The sequence below is a fragment of the Anguilla anguilla genome, chromosome 13 (assembly GCF_013347855.1).
Source record: "Anguilla anguilla isolate fAngAng1 chromosome 13, fAngAng1.pri, whole genome shotgun sequence".
NCBI classification, from domain to species: domain Eukaryota; kingdom Metazoa; phylum Chordata; class Actinopteri; order Anguilliformes; family Anguillidae; genus Anguilla; species Anguilla anguilla.
Genome location: NC_049213.1, coordinates 2212501 through 2230000, shown reverse-complemented (window position 1 = coordinate 2230000; position 17500 = coordinate 2212501). Strand labels below are relative to the sequence as shown.

At 47.2% G+C, this 17500-nt stretch overlaps 1 protein-coding gene across 13 annotated transcripts in view; it reads right to left on the bottom strand.

Annotated features, from left to right (window-relative positions):
• The window catches only part of dock3 (dedicator of cytokinesis 3), a 312362-nt gene that overhangs the window by 121675 nt on the left and 173187 nt on the right, over positions 1-17500 (bottom strand). For all 13 annotated transcript variants that reach the window (XM_035388217.1, XM_035388222.1, XM_035388223.1 and 10 more), the window contains one exon: positions 4464-4612. In XM_035388217.1, the coding sequence (XP_035244108.1) occupies positions 4464-4612 (149 nt within the window). The remainder of the gene's footprint in view (positions 1-4463; positions 4613-17500) is intronic.

The window sequence follows — 17500 nt, the reverse complement described above, 5'->3', positions numbered from 1 at the left end:
CAGCCGGCCGACCTTTCAGCCGGGCAGTTTCTTTCTGTCTTTTCGTTCGCCGACAAACAAAACTTAAAAACTCTGTGGAGAGAAACACCTCTGAGCACCTGGGCTGATTGGTTAACGCAGCCCAGGCGCGTGTGCTCTCTCCACCAACCGGTGCAGCCGAGACCAATCTGCCTCTCTGGCGGACCGAATGCGACATAAATAATAATTAAGAAGTTTCATCCATTTACTCCAGCTTATTTTACTGTTTCCCTTACCTGACTGATATTAAAAATGACAAGGCTTCTTAGCCAAAATTTATTAGCATATAATTATTTGGCAATATTTACTACAATATGTATTTAATGAGAGAGAGAGAGAGAGAAGGAGAATGTCATAGGTAGAATGTCCAGGAGTCAGAAAATAAAAGTCCTGCCATGTGTTTCTTCCACCCATGAACTCAGCCAGGTGATTTCATTAGGTCTACCTCCTGGCTGAAGAATTGTGCGAACTGGAAGGACTTTCTGAACCAGGATTTTCCACCTCTGATGGTTGCTTTAGACTAACCAGTGCACCGTGCACTCTTAATATTCTGTTCTGTCTGTAGTACTGAAGCTGAAATGATTCAGTTTGACAGATCGTATGATTGTTTGTGTTGAGGCACGACCGGACTCAATATGGATATCTCTTCATGAACACTCTGTACTATAGCACTGCAGACCCCTGTCTCAGCCAGATCCCTCACTACGCAAGTGGAACGGATGGAAAGAGCACAGGAGCTGAACGTCTGGTTACTATACAGTATCTGTGCTTAGTTTCTAAATGCAAAACCAGCCCCAGAGCCGACAGGCGTCTTTTTAGCGGTAGGATGCTTCAACAGTTTCATTTTCTAAAACACCTCTCACCGGTGCTGTCGTTGAGAATTTTACTCAGACATCTGTTTACCTCAGAAAGAAAAAAAACTAAAAACCTACCATCCTGAGGGGAAACACAGGGGTCACCGTCCGGTCAAGGGAGCGTTTGCCAAAGTGCACTTATACTGACTGAACAGTGAAAAACCAAAACAAATACAGGCGTTACCCGTGGATACACAAACACACTCAGGGTCACGTCTGAGTCATTAGCAGGTCATCAAGAGTGTTAACGTTTTTTAGCACTTCACCTGAAAGCTGTTTCATTTTCACACCCCGTTTTAAAGAATGATCCCTGGGGTCACAGACCTGTTGTTTGTCAGAGTGGATGTGTAGACTGGTCTCACCCCTGCAGGTAAAAACCTGCGAACTCTCTGCTCTAATAGTGCTGACGGGGATCCGCCAGTGTGCAGCAGGTGTAGATCTGTGTTTGGGAACCCATCTCCGGGGGGGCCTCCTTAGGGGACGGCTCTGGTGCACCAGCTCTTCAATCTCATCAGCCCGGCTGACCCCCTGGCTGACCCCTGGCTGACCCCTTGGCTGACCCCCTGGCTGACCCCTCCGGCTGACCCCCTGGCTGACCCCCTGGCTGACCCCTGGCTGACCCCTGGCTGACCCCCTGGCTGACCCCTGGCTGACCCCCTGGCTGCCCACGGAAGCACACAATCCATATTCCAAACTCTACAGAATATGTAGTGTTGCGTTTAAAAGGTGGTTTGGGATATGTAGTGTTGTGTATGGAAGGTGGTATGGGATATGTAGTGTTACGTATGGAAGGTGGTGTGGGATATGTAGTGTTACATATAGAAGGTGGTATGGGATATGTAGTGTTACATATGAAAGGTGGTATGGGATATGTAGCGTTACGTATCGAAGGTGGTATGGAATATGTACTGTTACATTTAAAAGGTGGTATGGGATATGTAGTGTTGTGTTTAGAAGGTGGTATGGGATATGTAGTGTTGCGTATGGAAGGTGGTATGGAATATGTAGTGTTGTGTTTAGAAGGTGGTATGGGATATGTAGTGTTACGTTTAGAAGGTGGTATGGGATATGTAGTGTTACATATGGAAGGTGTTAATGGTGATTGTGAATTTCAGACAGATTTCAATCTGACAGTGAGTTTGAATTTGCCAAATTCATTCCCACAGTGCTGTCCAGCTTTTTGAGTGGAAATCGCAATCTATCTGGAGCACTTCTAACTTAAGCAGAAGATCCGGCTGGGAAGTATCACATAGGTTTAAATATCTGACACCTTTCCACAGGAACAGCTCCTTGTAGGCACATTCCTGAAGCACACGCCACGCAGTGATGCGCTCCTTCCTGATGCAGTGAACAGCTTCGGGATGCTTCACATTATAACGTGTGACGAACAAATAACCAGCTTGAAATAATACAGCAGGGATGACATCACACACTCCACTGCACCACCAGCAAGGCCATCAGCCCCCTCCCACATGTTTAAGGTGGTCCCCTCAGCGGGGGTCGCTGGGACGCGTCCCGCATGCAGACGTGAGGGAGGGCTGCCTGGATACGGACAGCACACCCCCGACTCCTCAAATCCGGCCCAGTCGGGCTAATCAGCCGGCGGGGAGGAGAGATCGGAATCTTCCCCCTCTCGGGAACCCGTCCAGAAACGAAACGAGAGAGGCCAATTTCCACCCTGCTCCCCCTGTGGGAGATGCAGATGTCCGGCGAGGGCAGCAATTACGTCCCTGACCTGGAGGGTGGGGTGGGGGGGCAGGGCAGGAGGGCGGGGCAGGAGATCGCGGCGTCCATAAATTCTCCCGAAGCAGGGCCACGGCCCGGAGAGTTAGGCCAATAACTCTCGCCGATAAACAGGCGCGTTTACCGCCATCCGCCATCGGCCCCTGGTCGGCCCTCGGTCCACGCGTGGCGGCTTCCTGGCCCCCAGTCTGCACGCAGATGCGTGGTTTCCCGTCGCAGCCGAGCTGCAGCACGGTCTGCGCGTGAGGGGCGGAGCTATGGGACTGACAGGACGTGACTCGCCCGTGGGAACGGGGTCAGGAATTCCACTTCCTGCGTTATCGCGGTGTGGGCGGCCAATCAGGACGCAGGAGATCCAAAAGACCTTTCGAGAATGAATCACTCGCGGAATCGTGAGCGAAGAGTAAAATGCTTTTGCAAAGAGCCACTTGAGAAATGGTCAGAGAAGATGCTGGTGATTACGAAACAAAATTCTAAAATGAAAGTCTGTGTTTGTGACGGACCTGTCGGAAAAAAAACTTCAGGTAGTTCACTGATTGTGATCTAGGAGAGTAAACTGTCCAGCATGCATTTGTTAATGCTCAGTGTTATGCTTTAAAACTGCTGGATTCATTCTGAGGCAGTACAAACGCACACATAGTCTAAGTGTGTTTTTGATGCTGTTGGGATTGCATGTGAGAGACTTTCTGATAAAGATACAGCCCAGTCAAACGAAACACGTGCATTTTGAATGATGTCAGGTGAGCATGTTGATTTTTCATTACTTTTCATTAGTAAGAGGTAAGGCCTGTTGTGTATTTTTGGTGATATTCCAAGACTCACTTTTCATGGTACATATCCTAAAATTAATTTTCATTTGTTTTTGACCACGTTATCCTAGAATAGATTATTAATTAATTAATCCTACACACATCACATATTTAAGGCTACTCATTACTTTCGCTGTTCAGAAGCTGAACTAGTCTACTGTATTTTTTAGCGATTTCTCCTGAAAAAGGTTCACGCTAAGTATCTTCAAACCTATTTCACGAGCAGAAAGAATCTAATGTTTAAAAGCTGTATTTGAGTCTTAAGTGGGTCACAGGCTGTTGAATTCATTAGTTTATACACTGCTTATGAGAGATGAAAGAGTGGTGAAATTAACTCCTGACACTGGTAAAATACCCTGGAGTTATTGAGGCGGTGTAGTAGACTTGGGGTAAATGTTAACAGATGGTTACAGATGATATGGGAAAATGCAGCTTTCTACTTCTCTCTCTGCTGCATTCTAAGAGCTGCATTCTCTAGTTTCTATGTCTGAAGTGGACAATGTTAAAAAAAAGCCAAGTGCTACTCAGTAGCAGACTAAAGAACTGAGATCAAACAGATTGACTAAGAATACAGCAGCCATGACGTCAGGAGCATAGAGACTGTACAATAACAACTGTGCTACCAGGAGCTCAGGAACAGCCTTTATATAGCAGCAAACTTTGGGAGGCAGAGTGGGAGGGAGGGAAGGAGGGAGGGAGAGAGGGAGGGAGGGGCACGGCGGACGGGAGGGGTGGGCGGTTAGGGGGAGGGAGAGAGAGAGGGAGGGAGGGGCACGGCGGACGGGAGGGGTGGGCGGTTGGGGGGAGGGAGAGAGGGAGGGAGGGGCACGGAGGACGGGAGGGGTGGGCGGTTGGGGGGAGGGAGGGGCACGGCGGACGGGAGGGAGAGAGGGAGGGAGGGGCACGGCGGACGGGAGGGGAGGGCGGTTGGGGGGAGGGAGAGAGGGAGAGGGGGAGGGGCATGGCGGACGGGAGGGGAGGGCGGTTGGGGGGAGGGAGAGAGGGAGAGAGGGAGGGAGGGCGGTTGGCGGTAACTCACTCGTTGCCCCAGTCCAGGCGCACGGTGACGTGCCTCTTCACCTCGCGGACCTGGTCCTGGGTCAGGTGACCCGACAGCATCTGGCGCCGCAGGTCGATCAGCTCGTTCATCACGTGGCGGAGCTTGTAGAACAGGTCCACTTTGTGCTTCTGCGCGGCGGGAGAGAGGAGCACACAGGCACGGCCGTGAGGAGAGCATTCTGGGAAGGGTCGAGCAGACCCTACGCCATCCCGTCAGAGGAGTGTACGTGTGGATACGGGGAGCTGATGCATTCTGGGAAGGGTGGAGCAGACCCTACGCCATCCCATCAGAGGAGTGTACGTGTGGATACGGGGAGCTGATGCATTCTGGGAAGGGTCGAGCAGACCCTACGCCATCCTGTCAGAGGAGCGTACGTGTGGATACGGGGAGCTGATGCATTCTGGGAAGGGTCGAGCAGACCCTACGCCATCCTGTCAGAGGAGTGTACGTGTGGATACGGGGAGCTGATGCATGCTGGGAAGGGTCGAGCAGACCCTACGCCATCCTGTCAGAGGAGTGTACGTGTGGATACGGGGAGCTGATGCATTCTGGGAAGGGTCGAGCAGACCCTACGCCATCCTGTCAGAGGAGTGTACGTGTGGATACGGGGAGCTGATGCATGCTGGGAAGGGTCGAGCAGACCCTACGCCATCCTGTCAGAGGAGTGTACGTGTGGATACGGGGAGCTGATGCATTCTGGGATGGGTCGAGTGGACCCTACTCTGTTTCGTTAGAGGAGTGTACGTGTGGAGATGGAGAGCTGGTGCTTCATGCTGTCTGAGCAGCATGTTCACTAAGCAGAGCACTGAGAATGAAGATGGATTCATCTGCTACCAAGCCACACATCAGGGTAGAAGAACCACCACCAGCTGCTTAATGACAAACCTCAGCTTTTTGCTACATGGCTAAATCCTCAGAATGAAGCACCCACACACTCATGCACGGCGAGAGCGGGCATCGCTGATTCCTCGGGCATTCACTTGGCCATACAAACAGAAGACATGTTCGATATCCACTGGAATCACGGCTTGGCAGGCAACACTCCGGCCATTTTCTTAGGAAAGCTGTCAAACGGATGTTATAAAACTGCAGATGCCTCTGGTTTGGGCTCATAGTAAGTAACAAAGGATTTGTGGAATTCATAAGGAATCCCAGTAAACCCGATGCAAAGCCAGGAATAGCAACATATGGAAGCATCAGCAGTTTCAAAATCTGAAAGATTATCTGGGTCCGGTTTGTGTGTTCATGGGAAATTATATGCAATCAGAACAAAACATATTTTTGGCAGCAAAATGATCCAAAATATCACTTTCCGGATTTTACTGATTGACATCTGAAGATTTTTCATGAAGCCATGAGGACAGGTGGATTGTCACTCCAATACCATCTGCAATCTGGACTATGCAGTTACTGGTGTGCACAATGAAAGGAACAAAAGGCTTTTAGCCTGAATCTCACACTGAAAATGAATGACATTTAAGCTACCCTTTCCATCAACACATAGTAGTATGCCATTTATACCTCTAGGTCTTTGCCCTTATGTTCTATCACTTGTTGCGGTAACATGTTAGTCAACTAAAATGCACGACGTACAAACGATGGAAATGTTTTTTTGCGTAGGCGTCCATTGCTGATTAGCAGTTTTAAAAGAACATTTTGGTCCTCAGAAGTTTGGCGTGTCTAAATGCGAACAAAGGATTTGCTTCCAATTCTCCGTAATAAGTATGGCAATAATTATATTGAAAGAATGACAGTATCTTGGAATAAGAGATGAATGAAGGCTATGTGGGGGAAGTGACATGTCATTTATTATGACAAGCTAAGTGGGAAAATCGACCAGTCGTGCGCTAGCAACCCAGACTCTGAGCGCCCTTTTGAGCGGCTCCTGGGGACTCTGATGGGATTCCACAGGCTTGGCCAAAGATCATGTGGCCTTAGGTCCAGAGATATGAAGCCATGCTAACCAATCACAACGGAGCGACACAGGGATGCATTCGCTTCACACGACTGAAAAGAACAGAAGCATCACACAGAAGAAGTGCGTTTGCATGGCAACCCACTTACACTGGGTCTTTATGTACGAGCTCACTTTTCACCGGTGTACCTTGCACTCTGGCTCACAGTGGATAAGGCTGGGGCATGGACCAGGGAAAGCTGATCCTGGATCAGCCGGTCTAATGTAGCACTCTGGCTCACAGTGGATAAGGCTGGGACACGGACCAGGGAAAGCTGATCCTGGATCAGCCGGTCTAATGTAGCACTCTGGCTCACAGTGGATAAGACTGGGACACGAACCAGGGAAAGCTGATCCTGGATCAGCCGGTCCAATGTAGCATTCTGGCTCACAGTGGATAAGTCTGGGACACGAACCAGGGAAAGCTGATCCTGGATCAGCCGGTCCAATGTAGCACTCTGGCTCACAGTGGATAAGGCTGGGACTCGGACCAGGGAAAGCTGATCCTGGATCAGCCGGTTTAATGTAGCACACACTGTACTACGACAAAGTAGGCTATTAGGTCCACATTCAGGGGGAAAAAATTCTGAGATTTCGAGAATAAAGTCATAATATTATGAGAATAAAATCATAATATTATGACCTTATTCTCGAAATCTCAGAATTTTAATACTCTGTCGTAACACACAGAGACAGACCTGCTAAATGTCAGGCGCACTGGTGCGACCAATGAAAATGTTCAGTCGCACTTGACAGATCTTTGGTCGCATGTGCAACCAAAATGGTGGCAGTCTGGAGCCCTGGTAAAAGACTGAGGGCACGGACAGTAGGTTGGCACAGACAGCTCAGGTCTGTGCTACAGAAGCGGGTCTCTGCCTCAGCTCTACGCGGTTTACCCCCCCTCCCCTGAGACACGTGTGCTTCCACAGCAGAGGTGCTGGTGGGTCGGGATTGTGGGCCTGAGGGTTTCTGGGCTGTTCGCTCATACTGATCCCTCCGCATCTGCACAGGGATCCTTTCAACACTTCCAGCTTTTCCAGAGCAGTTTTCCCCTCGTCCCGGTTTTGGGTCTACAGAAGCTGCAGAGAGCGCAGTGACACTGTAAGAGCTGAGGAGTCAACAGGGCTTTCAGAGTAATCCTCACAGATAAGGAGCAATATAGAGAGACAAAGAAACAAATGTGTGCACAGCCGTACGCAAACATACACACACACACCCGCACACGTACGCACACGCACACACACGCACACACGTGCACACACACGCACGCACACACATGCACAAACAGAGATTCCAACCCAACTCCACACTGCTGCAGGATACACACATAACTATTACATCCATCAGATTCCAAACCAACTCCACACTGATACAGGATACACACATAACTATTACATCCATCAGATTCCAAACCAACTCCACACTGATGCAGGACACACACATAACTATTACATCTATCAGATTCCAACCCAACTCCACACTGATGCAGGATACACACATAACTATTACATCTATCAGATTCCAACCCAACTCCACACTGACGCAGGATACACACATAACTATTACATCCATCAGATTCCAAACCAACTCCACACTGCTGCAGGATACACACATAACTATTACATCTATCAGATTCCAACCCAACTCCACACTGACGCATTGTACACACATAACTATTACATCCATCAGATTCCAACCCAACTCCACGCTGACGCATTGTACACACATAACTATTACATCTATCAGATTCCAAACCAACTCCACACTGATACAGGATGCACACATAACTATTACATCTATCAGATTCCAACCCAACTCCACACTGATACATGATACACACATAACTATTACATCCATCAGATTCCAAACCAACTCCACACTGATACAGGATACACACATAACTATTACATCCATCAGATTCCAACCCAACTCCACACTGATGCAGGATACACACATAACCTATTACATCCATCAGATTCCAACCCAACTCCATACTGACGCAGGATACACACATAACCCAGATGTGCGTCCGCCAGAGCACATCGGCTCGCAGGATGTGAAGGGCAGTAGTTTGTTGGGAAATTAAAAGCCAGCAGAAAGAACGCAGTAGAGTGGGGGGAGGCGCGCGCTGAGGCCAGCGTGATGCAACGGCCAGTAAAACGGGTCGACCGCCATCGGCGCCCCTGCCTTCCGGGGGCCGGGACAGACACGAGGGCGGGGGCGGGACGACGAGCCCAAAAGCGAAGGGGCGCCCCGCGTGTCTGGCAGCCGAGGCGCGTCCCAGGCCCGGCGTGAGAACGCCAGCCCGTTAGCTCATTAGCACGTCCTCCCTGGGCCCCGGATCTTTTCAGACGGCTTCATTTTCACAGAAAAACTTCTTCTTTCTGGAGGGTCCTCTAAGCTGCTGGGGGGGGGGGGGGGGGGGGGGGGGGGGGGTTCAGCAGTAAACCAACCAAATGACAGAAAGAAAAAAATCTGAGTAGCAGAGCTCAAGTATCTCTAGGCAACCCACAATGGGTGGGGTGGGGGGGGAGGGATGCACTTTCCAAAACGTAAAGCAGATTGAAATGAAGCCCAATTACTTAAACAATGAAGCACTTAACTTAGGCCCCGCCTCCTGGGTCCTCTGATTGGATTGATCTATTTTGGGCGCTCGCACAACAAACAGAACCATTTCCTCACAGATTAGCTCGCTGCTAACGCTCCTTCTCCACATGGGAAGAACCTCCTTATGGACACAACGAGAAGCAGGCCCGACATTGATCCAGGCGAACGTCGGCGGGTCTGTGTCCGGTCGAGGCTAATATTTACCTGCGTTTGAGGTAAATCGATGGAAGATTGACTGAAAAATCATTCGCCTGACCTTTCCGGATTCATCTGAATGGATATCACAGTGAAGTTATTTTTTTAAATATCTCACTCCACAGTCAGCCAGGCGGCAGCGGAACATCTCCACACTGCCGTAATTTAGAGGAATTTGATAGACTGGGTCATTGATGCGTATGCATTAAAGCTCACAGGCACGGCCAACACTCATCTAATTTAAAAATGCACTGGTTCTAAAAAACAAAACAGGGGGATGAAAGGAAAACAATGAGCAGAGAAGATACAGAGGCAAAAGAGAGAGAGTGACACTGCTGACCGTCGCACTAATAACCTGATGTGGTTTCTGCATCCTGCCTAACCTTTCTGTCTGCACTTTGAGTCTCTGTGGATAAGGACATCTGCCAAATGACTCAAAGGAAACCGTAAAAGAAAACACTAACAGAATAAATGTAGAGTCGACATCCTCGGAGAGATCTGGGGTTCCGGGGAAAGAGAAACACACTAAACAATATTCTCACAACACTGACCTTTCAGTCTCCATTTATGTTACTTTCCCTCCTTTTAATATAGGGCAGAGGCTGGAAATGGCATTCCCCTGTCCCCCGTCCCTTTGAAAGCCACTCAAAAACAGACTTATTTGAAGCTGGGTAACTAGGCTATCGAGCTATTGTGCCCATTAAGTGTTCCTAGCTGGCAGCGTCATGAGCTTTTGTGTGAATAGGGTGACTTCATTTGGTTTCTCCGTGTGGAATACACAAGACCAATACATGAAGAGGGCTGGGGGGAGAGGTTGGCCTCCTGGGTACGAGAGATGGCCTTCTCAGGCTCTGGGCTTCAGGGATTGCGTAAACTTTGATGCAGAAGTTGAAAGGGGGCAAAAATCTTGACCACACGCCTTTAATCTCATACTCTGACTGGCTCTGTCCTCCAAAGCCTGGTGATTTGAGCACTGGGTCAGAGGAAAAACCCGCCCACAATGAGAAATAAGCACCCTTTAAAGTGGGACCTTTACGCCACAAAAGCCAGGTCCTCATAAAAGCTTTTCAGGGCAGTGCTGGCAGAAGGTCACCCACTTTCTACAGTTCGCTTTGTCATAGTGTTTTCCATTCCACTGAGAAATGCAGAATTTAACTGAAGCAAATCATGGTACCCTGTACAGCAGTGCAATGGCAGCACACCCACTGAGACTTGAACCTTCAAGTCCCCGGTTCCCTACACTGTGGTTTTAAAAGTCTTGGTACTGTGTAATAATGGTTAAAGAGGGTTGGGAACTGTGTAGTGATGGTTAGAGAGGTTTGGGTGCTGTGTAGTGATGGTTAGAGAGGTTTGGGTACTGTGTAGTGATGGTTAGAGAGGTTTGGGTACTGTGTAGTGATGGTTAGAGAGGTTTGGGTGCTGTGTAGTGATGGTTAGAGAGGTTTGGGTACTGTGTAAAGATGATTAGAGAGGTTTGGGTATTGCGTAATAATGGTCAGAGAGGGTTCAGTGCTGTGTAATGATAATTAGAGAAGTTTGGGTACTGTGTAATAATGGTTAGAGAGATTTGGGTACTGTTTAGTGATGGGTAGAGAGGTTTGGGTGCTGTGTAGTGATAGTTAGCGCGGGTTCAGTACTGTGTAATAATGGTTAGAGAGGGTTCAGTACAGTGTAGTGATGGTTAGAGAGGGTTCAGTACAGTGTAGTGATGGTTAGAGAGGGTTCAGTACAGTGTAGTGATGGTTAGAGAGGGTTCAGTACAGTGTAGCGATGGTTAGAGAGACAGAGCCATGTACATTCAGACACATGGTGAAGGAGGCCATGGAGAGTCGTAAGGCTGGGGGGCTCTTGTTAAAGGGGGTCAGCGATGGCTGTAAGGTTGGGGGGCTGTGTGTGTGTGCGTGTGTGTATGAGTGAGCATGTGTGTGTGCGTGTGTCTGCATGTGTGTGTTTCAGTATGCGTGTGTGTGTGTGTGTGTTTTGCGCATGTGTATGTATGAATGAGCGTGTGTATCTGTGTGCGTGTGTTTCAGTATGCATGTGTGTGTATGGGTGTGTGTGTGTGTGTGTGTGTGTGTGTGTTTTGCGCATGTGTATGTGTCTGCGTGTGTTCTCGAGCGTCTGAAACCTGCATGATGTCATCATTAACAGAGATATGAGTCAGCCAATTACATGCACTTCCTGTCAGACACTAGAGGACACAACTCACAAGAACCAAAAGCAGGCTACCTGAGGAACAAAAACAGGCTTCAAAATGCCTGCCCTGAGAATCGTCCTGTTAGTGAAAACTTCACACGGGACAACGCTCTTCTTTTTGTGTCAGGAGGGCTGGCATCAGACAGATCCACAGGCTTCGCCGTCTGCCACACCAGCTCATACTGTGCCTGCTTTCCCATCATCACAAACGCCCGAGAGACCGAAGACTTCCCTGTGTTCCAGTATGGGGCTGATTTACCCCCCCCCCCCCCAACCTCTCAACCTCTCCAGGTGGGAAACTCCTGTAAACTGGGGGACTAGGGGGTGGGTGGGGGGTGGGTATGGGGTCATAATTCTCTCACCAGGGTAGTCAGAGCATGAGTCACTGATCGGTTGGCGTTGGCGATGTCTCGGGGAGAGAAATGGAGAAAGCGTGACCTGCACTCAGGAAAAGAGCCGGACTAGTTTATCTGTGACAGGATGCTGCAGTTACAGAAAGGACTGACTGCAGAGCCTTAAAAAAGGATGCATTTAAAGAAATCAGCTGATCAATCACACATGAAATAGTCTTCACTGCAGGAACCCAAGAGAACTTAGCCTTGGGGGACGGTGTCCACAGGGAAAGCCAGGGGAAAGGACACTGTGTTGCCCCAGGTAAACTCTGAACCCAGGGGAAAGGACACTGTGTTGTCCCAGGTAAACTCTGAACCCAGGGGAAAGGACACTGTGTTGCCCCAGGTAAACTCTGAACCCAGGGGAAAGGACACTGTGTTGTCCCAGGTAAACTCTGAACCCAGGGGAAAGGACACTGTGTTGCCCCAGGGAAACTCTGAACCCAGGGGAAAGGACACTGTGTTGCCCCAGGGAAACTCTCTGAACCCAGGGGAAAGGACACTGTGTTGCCCCAGGGAAACTCTCTCTGAACCCAGGGGAAAGGACACTGTGTTGCCCCAGGGAAACTCTGAACCCAGGGGAAAGGACACTGTGTTGCCCCAGGGAAACTCTGAACCCAGGGGAAAGGACACTGTGTTGCCCCAGGGAAACTCTGAACCCAGGGGAAAGGACACTGTGTTGCCCCAGGGAAACTCTGAACCCAGGGGAAAGGACACTGTGTTGCCCCAGGGAAACTCTCTGAACCCAGGGGAAAGGACACTGTGTTGCCCCAGGGAAACTCTCTGAACCCAGGGGAAAGGACACTGTGTTGTCCTCCCCCTGCTGGTGTCTGGCCATAGGGCAAGCCATGGCACCCTGCACTGGCACAGCACTGTTCAAAACTGACAAAATAAGAAAAATATTACTTGCGAAAATTTGCTAAAAATAAAATCATCTGCCAGGCGGTAAAATTTTTTCACTTAAAATATGATTTCTTAAAACAAGTAATAGAATATTAAATCAACAAAATTATCTTCCTAGTCCAAAAAATTAGTCATCAAACTACAGAAACAGTCTAGGTTTATAACACATATCCAGATTTAATGGAGCAGACAGGTCCACAACACAGGACCACACAAGGAGGATGCACAGCTCTCAGGTCTTCAGGCCAGATTTGCTAAAAGGATTCAATGGCTTTCTGCATGCAGCAGCAGTCGCTACATGGAGTATCTATGCCGCATTTATTAAGGGTCACAAATGGGTCAAAACTGCTGATTTGTAATTTGTACACGGTTAATTCCGTGCATGAACATGCATACCGGATGTGAACATGCATACCGGATGTGAACATGCAAAAGCAGGCGAGTTTTCCTCTTTGCTCGTGGATTTAAAGAACATGCGAAAGCAGGTGGTAATTTGTGGAGCACATATATAGCCTGCCATATGTTCTCTAAACGGTATGTTAATAAAGATTTCTCTCTCCTGAACATGGCGGCAGTCATCAGAGCCGGGAGAACACACCGACAGCAACAGCGAAGCAGTGTGGGACAGGAGCGCGTCTTTGTAAATAATGAAGTGATATGGACAGGCCATGCAGCCACACACTAATCACATGGCTGAAAGACATAAAAGAGGAACTTGAGCCATCCACCCAAAGATCAGACTCTCAGCAGACTCTGCTGAACGTGCTCTCATTTCCTGGGGTCTGGTTCTTTTCTATGTAGGCTAAGAGTCATAATAATTCCACAATCCTCATTTTGTACTGCGCTGTCCAAGGTACTGAAATCTTTGTCCCAGCGATTAAAATAATGTATTTTTCGACGAATCGCTTCTCCTTTATTTTCAGACATAACCTAAGATTTGTATTTGTTTAATTGAAAGGATGCAGGACTTATATTGACAAAGCTGTCACCCGCTAGCAGTCAGCATAGAAACGCAGTTCTGAAACTGTTGTCCAGTTGTGCTCAGTCGGGGACAGAAGGAATGGCAAGTGCAGTTTCACCATCAGAAGCTCTGTACCCATTCACCGTCACAAGTTCAGGCATGTCTAATCCTTCCACCCCCAAGACTTGCTCATTTGGCAGGGACTGTTCCACCTGTTGTTCTGTTGGTGCTACTAAACTTCTTCTGGTTGGACCACTGCCTGTGTCTTTTGCCAGAATTGTGTTGTAGGATTTTTATATTTTAGCGCACCTAACATCATGCCAACTTTCTGACATCCTCGCTTCACTTTGTCATGACTACCGAATTCATTTTTTGTGATGTCACTTTTAATGTAAATTTCGCCCTCTCCACTGGTGTTGCATTCCTATTCTGCAACACAGTCTTGTGACCCGATACCTCGATGACCGTAGTTTCCTGATTGGTCAGGTGAAGTGTTCTTATTCTTATGTGTGCCTTGCCACATATGCCTGGTTGCTCCATACCTATTTCTTGGCACCTTGTAATCTGGACTTATTTATTTATTTATTTATTTATTTATTTATTTATTTATTTAACCAGGTTAGGCTCACTGAGATTAAAATGAGAGACCTGGCAAGATGAGCAGCAAAACAATTGAACTGCACAAAAAAATAAGTTTACACTACACACAGTACATACAGTACAGTACGTACAGAATAAAGCATGTACGATGGGGGTAGTGGGTAGTTTATTCCTCACATAACGTAATGTACACCTCCCAGCCAATCAGAACTGATAGCAGGTCATAGGGCTTACAACAAATTTCTTTCAGCAATTAGCACTTTCCAACAGGGAGGCACAGGCCCTATTAATTAATACACTGAGTTAAATGCAACTAAGCTGATTTTGATACTTGCATACTTAGAACAGGAAATTACAGTAGATTATGTCCTAATATACTTGTTCAACAGTAATTCAAATCAAGCAAGAAATCCAAATCAACCTGCGTAACAAAGCTATGAAATGTCAAATCGATCTCTGTGACAAAGCAACAAAGCAAATTTAAAAAAAGTTATTTTTCTGTTTCAGTGCTGTTCTTTATCGTCAGTAAGCTTATTTAAAAGAGAAGAAAAACATTAGCTCCAATTCCTTTATCCCACTGTCATTGTCTCGCCACTGTTATAAAAGCGGACATCGTTTTGCTTTTATTTTCTGACTCACAACACTGGTTACCTTTTCAATATTACAATCTCTTCTGTCTCTCTCTCACATTTGAAAAATATGGAGGTGATTCATAAAATCAAACTGTCCCAGTAAAACACCAGCTGCTCATCTGTTGTGGGCAAGCTGGGTTATCGCCGCTGTTCCTGATTTATCATTTCCTGAAACTCATTTCCTTTTTCTTTTTTTACCCGTTTTAGTGGAGGGACGGTGCTGATTGGAGCTGAAGAGTAGCTCACTCATCAGAGTCATTCTTTCCCAAGATGGAGCACCGGCACCTGAAGAGTGAGCCCCTGTGATTGGCTGTGGAGTCACACTGAATGACATAACTGAGGAGACTTGCACAAAATCAGAGTAAAAATGAATATATTTCCTGCAGCTATATCAGTTTTGATGATGAGGGAGTGTGTGGTTTCTAATTTTGAATTACGCTGGCAAGAATACCTGCAGAAAGAAAGTTTTTTTTTCTGGTAAGCCTCTATGACATATTACTGCACACTCTACTTTTCACTGGGAATAAGGTTGCTATGGAGCGCGTGTTTAAAAACAGTGGCTCAGCTGAAGGTCTGAATGTTTGCTAAATGATTTGTATGAATTTCCAACTACGTCTTCCCTTCTCATGCTGAACTCCATGATACAGGATTCTGACATCCCTTTAATGCTCCCTCATTATTTAATCCTCCCATTCTATGGTACCAACTCACTACCATAGAGTGTCGCAGCTAGTGTTATGTGTGAAACTCTTACAGCAATACAGCACTTATGATAAATATAGGCACCAGTCAGGCTTCAGCCCAGCAATTGCAAAAAGAGGCACTCATCACACATGAAGGAGGAGTGTAGCACAGCGGGTAAGGAACTGGGCTTGTAACCGAAAGGCCGCAGGTTCGATTCCCGGGTAGGACACTGCCGTTGTACCCTTGAGCAAGGTACTTAACCGAAATTGCTTCAGTATATATCCAGCTGTATAAATGGATACAATGTAAAAATGCTATGTAAAAGTTGTGTAAGTCGCTCTGGATAAGAGCGTCTGCTAAATGCCTGTAATGTAATGTAATGAAAATCATATATTAACAGAATTCTGATCTGGGTGACTTCAAAATATACAAACCTGAGATATCAGGAGAGTTGAGGAACTGAGAAGAGCAATTTAGCACATTTGATAAACACGGCAAGACAGGTATCAAAGGCAACATCCTCAGAATAATAAAAACCCCCCTATGCTCCAGTAATGCATAAATACATTTTAAGTACTACGATTCATTGGGTGTCAAGGCAACCATCAGCGAGCTAACACTGCAGATGTTAGCATTCAGAAGCTGGCTTCGTGAGTTGGAACAATAACTACGGCCATTCAGATTCTGAGGGACAGAAATGCTGCTGGCAGCTTTCACAAATCATCCAGATTGTGTCCGCAAGGGTTAAGTGGGACTAGGGCCGGAAACGTACCCTACGCAAGCACGCGGACGCAAATGACAGCAACAAGGACAGCAGTGGAAGTCCGAGCGGACGAAAGCACAAGCCGAAGACGGCGGCTTCGTCGTAGTTGTTGACACTACAGCTCGCAGTTGTGTTGCGTTAAGGCGACACATTCTAGAACTCAGCGACGCGTGAAACCGACTCTGCGTAGTTTGATGCGTCTGCGTTCGCGTACTTACGTAGGGCATGTTTCCGGCCTAAAACTTCTAGGAAAACTGGAAAAAGAGAGGTGATCATTAAAGCACTCTTTCTAATGAGTGTGCTATATCCCAGTTTGCATGTGATAGAGCTCCAGAATGCCCCTGCTCTCCGCTCTTACACAACGGAAATATACTGCCATACACTGACATAGGCTATATACTGTAATACATCAAACAATACATTTTAACAAATGGGGGGGGAGCCAAATATATTTTCTCATATATGCTAACAAAGTTTGCTTTAAAAAATATAAATCACAGAATAAATCCTGTGCTTTATATTTAAATATATCTCAATTTACCCAGCGTGGTAATAATTAAAATGTTTAGCAGAATATTTATTCAGTACTTTGCCCAATACAATTGACAATATACACATATTGCCTGAAATATCATCAGCACAGCTTGATAATATGACAACTGAAGAATACATATATAATGGAAAATATATTTTTGTAGTGTAAGGACACTGCCCATCAAAAGCACCGGTTACCACTTAGGCAGTTCCCATCTTCCACCGTGGTCTGAAGACGCATCTCTTCGGTCTGTACCTGGACTAACTATCACTACTCTGCAGGGCACTCCCAATCTAGGATCATTTATCACTTGTACCCTTCCACCTGGTTCTTGTAGCACTTTCACGTTACACATGTACCTCCATTCAGCACTTACATTGAACTTATCGTTATCTTGATGTAGCTCGTCGTCATGCCTCCTAGTCTGACTTAATATTACTCTCTGACCTAGTCTATGCTTACTGTGTGAACTGGACTTACTGCGTTCAGGGCTATGACTGTTACATAATGAGTAGTGTACCTTATCGTTTAGTAGTTCTTCCAATAACCTTCGGTATGCATTTTAGTACACTGCTTTGGATAAAAGCGTCCGCC